This window comes from Rutidosis leptorrhynchoides, chromosome 4 (genome assembly GCF_046630445.1).
Source record: "Rutidosis leptorrhynchoides isolate AG116_Rl617_1_P2 chromosome 4, CSIRO_AGI_Rlap_v1, whole genome shotgun sequence".
In the NCBI taxonomy this organism is placed as follows: Eukaryota; Viridiplantae; Streptophyta; class Magnoliopsida; order Asterales; family Asteraceae; genus Rutidosis; species Rutidosis leptorrhynchoides.
Window position 1 is genome coordinate 204,197,026 of NC_092336.1, and position 12,332 is coordinate 204,209,357.

At 34.8% G+C, this 12,332-nt stretch overlaps 2 protein-coding genes across 2 annotated transcripts; both read left to right on the forward strand.

The window, feature by feature from the left end:
• Positions 1-724: 724 nt before the first annotated feature.
• LOC139841361 (calmodulin-binding receptor-like cytoplasmic kinase 2) lies at positions 725-2,562 on the forward strand. The gene is made up of 2 exons (XM_071831583.1): positions 725-1,447; positions 2,527-2,562. The coding sequence occupies exons 1-2, from the start codon at positions 725-727 to the stop codon at positions 2,560-2,562; spliced, it is 759 nt and encodes a 252-aa protein (XP_071687684.1).
• Positions 2,563-10,507: 7,945 nt separating this feature from the next.
• Positions 10,508-11,542, forward strand: LOC139841362 (probable receptor-like protein kinase At5g61350). The gene has a single exon (XM_071831584.1). It carries the CDS (start codon positions 10,508-10,510, stop codon positions 11,540-11,542), a length of 1,035 nt encoding a protein of 344 aa, XP_071687685.1.
• Positions 11,543-12,332: the final 790 nt, after the last annotated feature.

The following is a 12,332-nucleotide window of genomic DNA, read 5'->3' on the forward strand; positions in this document are numbered from 1 at the left end:
TTGCAACTGGATCGTGTCCTGCTCGCTTCTTAACCGAATAACATTAGCATGTAAATTACCTTTGTTCCCCATCAATTTACGAATTGGTTTTTTAAGAGCCCTCAACTTTTTTACCACCTTGTACATATTGTGACCTTCCACACTGTTATTCCACCCATTTTGCATAAAAAAATTGACATTGGGTTACTTTGTGACCCAACAAAAGATAAGCTTAAAAAACTTGACAGTTTTTGTATTGTCTGTTCAGTGTATATACCTATATTTAAAATAAATAATATTCCCTAAAGAGAGACATACGTTGCTCCAATTAACTTAAACATCATCCCAAAAAGTTAGTGCCCTCAGTGATAATAATTGAATGCTTATGACATTATGACATACCAGTAATTTCCTATGTTGTACGTTTCCATATTCTTGTTAACTCCTTGTAACAATGTCACAGAGAAACAACTTGGAGCACTTGAAATTTCAACATAGTGACTTGAAGATTAAACTCACTGACATAATGTCGGCCACTGATAACTTTTCCGTAACAAATCACATCGGGGGTATTACATACTATGACTTGTACAAAGCGGAGTTTGAGCATTTTGATATAGAAAATGCCGCCTCTCTAGAAGAGAAGAATTATAGTGAACTATCCAAGACATGTAGCACTGCAGTTATAAAACGTGTCTTCCCTAGAGAGGATAGACCAGGAGACGTATTCACTACAGAACTATAAATGCTTACAATTTGTAAGCATCAAAACATAGTCACCCTACTTGGATTTTGTGTTGAAGGTTCTGAGACGATTCTAGTTGTTGAGCATGCTTCTAACGGATACCTTGATGATTATTTGTTTAACATCAAAGAGAAGCCTTTTCTTACTTGGGCAAAACGTTTGAAAATATGTCTTGATATTGCACATGCATTGAAATACTTTCACCATGAGATGGAAAATCAAAAGACGATTATAAACTGTGATATAAGGAGCGGCACAATCAGTTTAGATGAGAATTGGCAGGCGAAGATTGTCGACTTTGGATTCTCTGTATTCCTTCCTCCTAATCTTGATGGTGATGCTCTCCATCTCAATTGTATCCTTGGCCATGAATGTTATATTGATCCAGAATATGATGAGACGGGTAAGTTGAAACGAGAATCGGATGTATATAGTTTTGGAGTAGTTTTGTTCGAAATACTTTGTGGGAGGGTAGCCAATGACCCTGCTTATATTAAGGAGAGTGATATAGGGCTGGCATTTGTTGTACGGCGATGCTTCTATGACGAAACACCAATGGAAATGAATCAAATGATAGATCCTTTGATTAAGGATGAATGTGCCAACGGATATTCTTTAGACATATTCATGAAAGATGCATATCAATGTCTTGCGAAAAGTCAAGAACAACGTCCGACCATGGAAGTCATCATCAAAGAGCTTGAGAAAGCATTATCGTTTCAAGTAAGTTAACATATCAACATGATATTCCTTCTTCTCTTAATTAAATATGTACCGATGTCTACAAACTAGTTACTTTTAATTACTCGGGGTTGGCAACGAACTCTCAACATTTGCTTTAATATACACAATTCTTAGTAACTGGTAAAACCTCTATGTAGATACTCGTATATTTTTTGAAGTATTTATTTATCAGCTGGCTCATACTCTCTTGGAAGTGTCAATTTAAAAACATAGAAAGTTTAAAAACTTTGGTTACGTATTGCCTAGTCTAGGATTTTCTTTTAAAATATTAATAATACATTTAAATGTTACAAAAATAAAATGATGAAATCTTGTTTTACAAAAATAGTAAAACCGGAGTTTGAAACTCCGCTTAATCACTTTTTACCCGAAACCGGAGTTTGGAACTCCGGTTTGCGTCTCTCTCCTGAATTCTGCAATTATGTTCATTGAAAACAAACCTTCGGTACACAAACCGAAGTTCCAAACTCCGGTTTCGGATAAAAAATGACAAACCAGAGTTCCAAACTCTGGTTTTACTATTTTTGTAAAACAAATTTCAACATTTCTATTTTTGTAATATTTAAATGTTTTATTACTGTTCCAAAAAAAAATTCATATTTATGGGACATATATTCTTGGACGAATGAATTTCGAAAAGAACCAAATTAATATAAATATATAGTTGAAGAACGACGGAATGAATTAATATTGAAGCACAGCCTTTGCAAAATAAAGAACCACAACCTTTAAGTCATTCGTATCACTAATCTTTTTTCTTCACATTATTGCTTAAAGGAGGAGCATGTACAACGCCTGGAAATCGACCAAGTTGTCGATGAATTTGGGAAATCATTGCTGACACATGAAAATCCTGTAAGGCACTTCTTTTATTTTTGGTTTGCCTTTTCTTCATCTTCTCATTTTTGTTGTTGTAATATATATATATATATATATATATATATATATATATATATATATATATATATATATATATATATATATATATATATATATATATATATATATATATATATGCCTATTAGTAACTGATATTTTCCGTTATTTGTAAATGATAGACGTTAAAGGAAAATGCAGTTGTAAATCTTTGTTGAGATAACAGCGAGGTACGTAATTATTCTTCAGGTTTTCTTGAGTTATAAATTATTTATGGATTATCCTAACATGTGACTAAGACATACCTTTTAGTTACTTTACTAAGCATACTAGAATTTTGTCACCGCTAGTTGCAGTCTATTATTTAATTCTTGTTTTATTCAAATGTTTTACCATGTCTAATAGTTTACTAATAGTTGTTAATAATCATATTAGTTACTGATAGTTTACACATTGTATAGTTAGTATTCACACCAAATACGGAATATGTGATAAATATATCGGTAGGTTTTAAGTAGTAGTGATGAAAAGACAAACTAAACATAAACAAACATAAAAAGTTAAAGGTCAAATTATACGTGATGTCTACTAATTTAATCGATCAATTGATCACAATACAGTCACACCCACATTACGACATCATTTTGACCGATCATAAATAGTGTTGACATACCCTATTCAAAAAGTATATAAATAAATGTATTATTCAACCTATAATAGCTTAAATTCAAAATCTTGATTTAGTACCAAACACTAATTTCAAGTTAGTCAAACCTCTCCATTTATTAATTATATATAAATAAGTGTTGTGTGGCGTGCATGGCCGGGTGATCATCTCTACTATAATACTGTAAGATATTTTGAACCCAAACAACGAAAGTGATTTCGCAAAACCCTAATCCCACAATTAACAAACGAATAAAATAATGCTGAAACACAAGAAAATTACGTGATTATATCAAATCAGTGTGATTGGTTTAGTCCATTGCCAACTAGAAAGTCTTTCTTATTACCATCGTAATGTGTGGTACAAAGAATACAATGAGGTTAAAGGTCTACTTATAGTAAAACATCAAACCTAAAACGTTTAGGTTTCCTTCAACAAGTAAACTTAGACTTCAAGCAAAAGTCATTCTAGATAATCAAATACTTGTTCTACAAGTTATCTTTCCCTCCAAGAAAACTTAATCCCCAAGCTATTCAACTTTATTTCCTTATTTATTTATTCTACACTCAAAATATTTCAACAATATCCCTCCTGGAGATTGAACGAGCCCCGAAATATTAAACCTTCAAAACCATACATTCAAGCATATGTCAAACCACCCAATGTCGCCAGTCGAAATTGGGGCACACACACTCCACTTCGCTGAAAGAGTAGAATTTCGATACACGCCTTAAACACCATTAGTCGGAAACATAAACCAATAATAACTCTTTCCTCTCTAGTTGGCGTCTTTTCTCATCAAGTCATGAGAAGAACAGTTGAGGCTACGCAAAACCTCAGCTTCTCAGTTGTCACGACCTTAGTAAACATATTCGTACGAAGGACGTTTTCCTCAACTAGTGAACCATCATTTATGAGTTCATGTTTAAAATGATACCCTAAGATAGTGGGTTTCGTACGACTATGAACACTGGATTCTTCCTAAGATGAATTGCACTTTGATTATCACAGTACAAGACGCAATACTCTCATTTCTTGCCTAACTCACTTATGAAGTTCTTCAAGCAAAAATGCTCTTTAGCAGCTTCCGTAACAGTCATGTACTCGGACTTAGTGGCCGATAAAGCAACAATTTTTTTATAGTCTAGATATCCAACTAACCGTTGTCTTCCCCATTGTATTCATAATCTCATAGTTCTGTTACATGAATCATCACATCCACCCAAATTAGCATCCGCATAACCTCTAAGTATGACATTGCTTTTATAGAAACACAATCTCATACTAGATGTTCTATTCAAATAACGAAGAAACCACGTGACCCCTTCCCAATGCTCTCTACCTGGATTAGGCATGTCGATGTAACGACTTATCACTCACACTGCATGAGAAATATCTGGTATGTTATATACTATGGAATACATAACACCACTCATAATGCACATGGAACCTTATCCATCTCCGCCCTATCTTCATGTGTCATTGGTAATTCACTCTTCGATAATCTCATTGTGCTACCTAAAGGAGTTGTCATAGTTTTGTTTTATCCATGCTGAATTTCTCTACAATGTTCTCTGTATATATAGATTATGGCAACATTATAGTACCTTTCACAAGATTAGAACAATACTCATCCCGAGTATTTTCTCAGCAGTATCTAGATCTTTCATCTCGAATTAAAGTAACAACTGTCTCTTCAACTTGTAGATTTCAAACATGCCGGAACCAGAAAGTAACATGTCATATGCATATAAAAGTATTATGATAAAAGAAGGACTTGAATCTCTTCAACTAACATCCATGATCCATCTTGCATCTAATCAATCCACTCCTTTTCATAAAACCATCAAACTTTAAGTTCCATTGCCAAGGTGCTTGGTTCAATCCATACATAATTTTCTTTATCTTAAAAACTCACATCTATTCACCCTTTACCTCAAACCCCTCAGGATGTATAATATAGATCTCATTCTCATAATCTCTATGTAAGAATACGGTCTTCACATCTAGTTTTTCAAGATGTAAGTTGATAATGTCCAAATTATACATATTTGTCACCATATATATTGGCATTATCTTGCTTATTTACAATCAATATCTTCAACTTTTAACGTTTTATTACGCTAAAGTTGATTATAGGATCATACATGAGAAGTTAGTGCAATTTGATCTAAACATTGAATACATGAGAAGTTAGTGCAATTTGATCTAAACATTAAAGAAATTGAGAGGAAGTTTGAAATTCTTGCGAAGTCACGGTTTTGACCATAAATCACTCATCTGGACTTCGATTAAGGTGAAGCCAATTCCCAGAGTTTCGTAAGATAAAGATCTACAACTTTCAAATATGAGCCGCGGCTGAAAACCATTATCTAGCCGGAGGTGGAGGATTATTTCGCCGGTGACTGACCGAGAAAAAGTCTTCAACAGCCGAATTAATGCCGAATTAATGCGTAGATTGAAACTGACAAGCCCCGACGGCTGCGTAGCGCCCCCTCGGTGGAAGACACCCGAAATGAAATAATTTAATGACATATAATGGCCTTAGTCAACAAAGAATTCCCGCCAGCGACGGAGCATCTCAGGCCGACGACGGAGCATCAAAACAGACATAATTTAATGCCAATCAAAGAGCGTATTCCGCAAGACACTTGGGACGGAGGCCCATGTTTTCCCGCAGACGTAGGAGCGTGTTGTTGATCCTATAAATTGAAATATCATGTTCATAATTTAGTGTGCATTGTTCTATCAAGTTTCACCTCACTTTCATTTTTGCAATTTTTTAGTTTATTATACTAGTTTAATTCTAAAGTCAATTTCATTTCAAGTTTTAGTTTACTTTCATGGAAGAGTTGGAGTTGTATTGTTCCAACCATTTATATTTCAACAATTACTTAAAATTTATTTAAAGAACCAAAGTCCTTTTATTTTTATCTTTTATATTCGGTTATTCATTCATCCTTTTATTCATTTATGCAATTTAATGTCTTTTATTTATTTATTCATTTATGCCATGTTTAGTACTTCTATTTGTAGTGTTTACTTGAACTGATGAAATTGTATCATTTCGATTGTTTTTGTTCAAGTTAGGTCGGCAGCCTAGAACCATAAAATTCTAGAATTTGTCCTACTACTGTCTACGGCTACGCAAGAAAATATGTCTGTTAAAAACTCCTACCCATCGGCTGTCTATGGCTGGCTAACCGCAAGTATAGAACACTTAGATTTCTGTAAAATCTGTAAAGAGCAAAAGTTTTCCGGCATCTTTGCTTGTTCAACACATTAGCCGGGTGCTGGATGACAACATGCAGTGGCCTGACATATACTGAAGATAAAAAATTTGGTTTCCCAATGCATTCTGATGTTTATGCTTTCTGTCCTAATTAAATTGACCCACTATACTGACTTTTGGTTCATGTTTTCATGCGTAGTTAGTTGTATTGCATTAATACATCAATAACCAGTACAACTAGCTCCACTAGTGGTGTATCGTAGGTCTAGAGCGAATCTGTAGGTTGTACTAATCAAAAGGCCTAGAATTTTGTATTTCAATCTTGAACCACAAAGACTTAGAGTTGTGAATCACATTTACTTGTAACATGGTTTGGTTAATCACACCGACTCGATTAGGTCCCACTGGCATATTCATAAGTTAAAACCTAGTAGTCACCCACGTGACATGTGAGAATTACTTTGAGGGTAACTCGGTTAATCACACCGCTTCCTGTGTTCGAAACTTAATGCATTTACTAATATGATCTTAATCCAAATTTCCAAATGTCAAGGGGCATGACATCCGAGTATATACCCGTTTATTTATTATATCATTATTTACTTATCATATTACAACCCAAAACACCCAAAGTTATTAATACTCATTCTTGCTCTAGAAATATATATGAATCAACATCTTTAACCTTAAATATTCTTCTCTCTTGGGATGAACCCTAACTTACCAATCGCTTATATTATTTCGATCAACATTAGTTGCCTGTTGTTGCGCGTTCGAGTAGTTAGCCGATTTGGTCTTTATAAATTATAAAAGTTGATATGCGTTCGCGACATCATAAGTCGTAGTCAGCAACCAAAGTAACAACTGAATCGTTTTCATTTTCATAACTGGTGAAAATATCTCGTTGTAGTGAACTCATTCATCTTGTTTAAATACTTTGACCATAAACTCAGCTTCGTATCTCTTCTTTCCATCCATCTAGTCCTTAATATGATATATTGGTTAATTTTGCAATTCCCATTTATCAAGAGGTAGCTTTACAAGGGACCAAATATTGTTCTTCCCATCTCTTCTTCCTTGGCAATCTTCCACTGTATGGATTCTTTCGATTTCTCTGCCTTAAAGTAACTCTTAGGTTATCATTCTCGGTAGAGAAAGTAGTTTGTTGATGGAGAATACCTTCATTTATGCTTGGGCATCCTAGCAGAGCATCTCAGTACATAAGTAACCAGAATTGGTGTTTCGTTAGCGTCATCAACGTCCCCGTCACTAGAGCTCTCCCTACATTTGAAATTATAACCGTTCTCTGAACCATCACCATCATTAGCATTTCTGACACCTAACTGTTATTCAAAAATTCATGTTTAGCCAAAATCCCACTACGACCTAGTCATTCCAATTCGGGGATTCGGAAAACTAATGGTGTAGGGGGTCCTCTATTGATAAAATAAGTTGATGTATTAATCGCACTGGCCTAAAACATCTTAGGCAAACCAAGATGTAACCTCCTGTTCTACACCTTCCAATCCAATGTTCGGTTCATACGTTCCACGAATCCATTCTACCGTGGTGTATCCGGGACTAACTCAACATCTTTATCCCAAGCTTTGCACAATAGTCCTTAAACTCACGACCATTGAATTCTTCTCCATTGTCCGAATTTAAACACTTAATCTTTAGTTTATCCTTATTCTCTTTAGCAGCCTTCCAATTTTTTCGCCCAAATATGTCCATATGAACGATATCCAATTTTTCCAACTTGGTTGCACTCCTCGACTTCCCAAACCTCACCTTCTTTTGCTTCTCATAAACACATGGTTCGCAAAATTCAAGTTCCATATTATCCAAGTCCGGAATCCTCTCACTCGAAATGAGCATCTTCGTACCTTTATCACTCATATGCCCGAGTCTTCAGTACCATATTGTTGACTTATACTCAACATCCACCGTAGCACTCACCACGCTGTCATCAAATACTTTTTCCTTGTAAAGAGTTTCCCTTTTAAGTCCATGATCCACAACACAAATCCCTTTAAACACCTTCCATTATTGGTCAGCATAGGTAACCACATTACCTTTCTCATCCAACTGACCGACCGAGATAGTTTTTTTTTCCCAACTTCGGGATATACCTCACATCCTTCAAAGTCTTTCTAGATCTAGGAGATGTATTCAAAACAACGTCTCCAATGCCCTCAATATCAAACATTTTGTAGTCGACTAACCTCACCATACCATAATACGTCCTAAAATTCTTCATCATCCTCATTGAAGGATTAGCATGAAAAGAATCTCCCACGGTCAAGTTGACACCTTTAGCTATACGGTTCTTGCATTGTGCTTGATAACACCACTTCTTATTACAGTTCCAATAAGTAGTTTCGCCATGGTCCTTAGAGGGATACCTCTTAGACTTTCCTTTACACTTCTTCGACCCACACTCAATTTTCCTCTCTTTATAGTCCGTACTCAACAAGGATCAAGACGACGATTCCCCTAAGTTTCTCCTACAAGTATCTTCACCTAGAATCAAATCTCTAAACACTTCAACCTCAAGCTTAGTAATTCCCAAAGAGCTACTAATAGCAGCAATCATACCAGATCGGGTAACGAGGAAAAGCAAGATTTCATATTGCAACTCACTATCAAACTCAATATCAACGTGGGGCCAATCGCGTACTAATGTTATTGAACAACTGATGCATTCGAAGAATTGTATTCACGGCGTTAGGTTTTTCATACAAGTTAGAGAGTGCTTGCAAGTAACTAAAAGTCGTTTTCTCATTCACAATGTTATATGCAACATTCTTCGGGAGTAAATGGCCGATCACACCCAAAGCTTGACGATCCAACAACGTCCAATCAACATCATCCATGTTTTTAGGTTTTGCCACCAACAAGGGTTGTTGCAACACTTTTTGATACTAATAATCTACAATTTGCATCTTCCAAAAGTTGATATCTTTCCCATCAAACGACCAACTTGATTATGAATTTCTCTTCTTCCACCATTGATCTTAAACTTTAAACCCAGAGCTCTGATACTAGTTGTAAAGAATTTTGGACTAAATCAACGAAAGTGATTTCGCCGAACTACAATCTCACAATCAACAAACGAACAAAATAGATATGAAAAATAAAATTCACACAAGCAAATTACGTGGTTATATTCAATCATTGTCATTGGTTTAGTCAATGACCAACTAGAGAGTTTTTCTTATTATTTTCGAGCTCTTTGGCACAAAGAGCAGAATGAGGTTAATGACTTATTAATAGTGAAACATTAAACTTAATACTCTTAGGTTTTCTAATTAGTTTACTTGCTCAAGAAGTAAACTTAGTATTCAAACAAAACAAAAGACATCTCAAATAATCAAATACTAGTTCCACAAGTTATCTTGACCACCAAGAAAACTTAATCGCGGAAGTATTCAATTTTCTTTCCTTATTGTTTAATTTTCTCCTAATAAATTCCAACCATAACAATAAAATACCCCAATTTACAATGCATCATGCATATAAACAAAAGTATGTAAATGGACTTACGATCATATAACAATTAATTAATTAATTGAGAGAATTTGTTGATCTTATATTAAAATAAAATTAAGGGTTAAAGTCATAAATAGGTTATATACTTTCATTTTTGTCTCGATGTAGGCTATATACCCCAAAAATACAAATGTTGGCTATATACTTTAATAAAATGTACTAATATGAACAGACAAAAGTTATTAACCGGATAAACAACTAAACGATGGTGTGACATCCTACCTGGAGAATTACATTGGTGATACATCGGAACAAAACTGAAAGTATATAGCCTACATCGGAACAAAATTGAAAGTATATGACCACTTTGTAGCCATATAAAAATGCAAAAAAATGTTAAATAATTAACTTTACCGGTTCACAAGGTAACTTGTTAAATTTGTGTACATCGGTACAACTTTTAAGAGTATATAACCTACATTGGTATATTTTGGTGTATATAGCTTACATTGAGAGAAAAAAGAAAGTATATGACCTATTTATGGCTTTAACCCTAAAATTAAATATGAAACTATGACTTGTCCAAAAGTTTTTCAGTTTTGTTCTTATTCTTTTAAGTCGTATAAGTGATACATGAATTACAGATCAACATCTACCTTGACCGGGCATAAACTATTAATATTTATCTCTTACGAAAATGTTGCAGGAAAATATCTCTTCGCACCTAAGTATTCGAAAGAGTGATATATTATGGGCGACCAAAAACTTTTATATGGAATATCATATTGGGATTGAAGGATACTACAACTTGTACAACGCACAACTTGAGCATTTTCATCAAGTAACATTTTCCTCAGTAGAAGAGAAGAATAAAAGTGAACCAACTAAGAGAGTCACTAATGTATTAATAAAATGTATTTTCTATAGAGGTGAGCGATCAAAAAGAGTATTTGTAAGAGATGCGGAAGTATTTACAACTTGTAAGCATCGCAACATTGTCACTCTACTTGGATTGTGTGACGAAGGCACCGAAATGATCCTCGTTTTTGAGTATCCTTCAAATGGAAATCTTTATGATTATTTGATAAACATCAAAGAAAGCCCTATTCTTACTTGGACCCAACGATTGAGAATATGTCTTGATATTGCGTATGGATTGAAGTACCTTCACTATGAGATGGAAAACGGAAAGGTGATTATACATGGTGATTTAAAGAGCAAATGCATTGGTTTGGATGAGAATTGGGGGGCCAAGATTGTTCAATTTGGTCTCTGTGAATACCTTCGTCCGAAAGATGAGGATGTTGTTCATTTCAAAAATTCTTTTGGCGCTAATAGTTACAGGGATCCAGAATTTGTTACGACGAGAAATTTAAAACGAGAATCAGATGTATACAGCTTAGGAGTAGTTATGTTCGAGATTCTGTGTGGGCGGACAGCCGATGATCACATTTACAAAAAGGGGAGTGACACTGGGCTGGCATCTGTGGCAAGAAGATGCTTCCATGAAGGAAGGATACAAGAAATTATAGATCCTATAGTTACGAATGACATCGGTGAGAACAAATTTTCCCTTAATAGAGGACCTAGCAAGAAGTCTCTCGCTGCATTTTTGGATATTGCTTACAGGTGTTTGACAGAAATTCAAAATCAACGCCCTACAATAAAAGTCGTTGTAGATGAACTGGAGAAAGCCTTATATTTTCAAGTAAGTTCACATTCTAAAAACTTGAAGCCATTTTTCTCATCATATTTCTATTACTGGTGGTATTTATTACTTAGTACAGTCGTATCCTTAGGTTTCTAGTTTTTACAATAAAAAAACCCGACCTCTTCGTTGCTAAAATTGCTCCTGAAATATCTATCTTCTGAAAAGTTGTGCTAAACGTAGATAATTAATTATTTTGGTTTCTGAGTAGATGAAGTTATAGGGACTTCGTTAATAAAAAGAACCAACAAATCAAAAAAAAGGAATGACTAAACCAGCTAGAGAAATGTCAAATGCTATGGTTACAAACGGGGTTGTTATACTCGACATCCAAGCAAGTATCAAAAAGAGTGCGGAAGCATGTATCAAGTAGCGTTCAAGGACCTGAGAAAACATATAGAAAACCGTCAACGAAAACGTTGGTGAAATCATAGGTGTTTTAGTAAACGTTGCATTTGAACCACAAGATTTAATATAATATGATTATCTAAATCATTTGCATTCCAAAGTTGTTATTTGTTTCGCGGGCACCCAATTATCAAACTTAACTGTTTTGCACCCTTTGCGTAGTGTTAGAACATACACTAGACCCGAAAATATATTTCATCCGCTAACGGTAGCGAACCGTCCGAATGAGGCTCGTCAAGCCCATGTGATCACATAATATAAGTTCACGTTTACACCCTGCAAGTGTAACTAATGATAATTGAATTGAGGAATTTCGTTCAAACCCGTACGTGGAATGTTCGTTTTCGTACTTGTGTTCAATGTGTAAAAGTATGATACGTATATGTTTCTCATCCCATAGTTTAAAGCATAAAAGTTGTTTGAAAGATGGGACTATGATCTCACCAACGTTTTCGTTGACGGTTTTCTATATCTTTTCTCA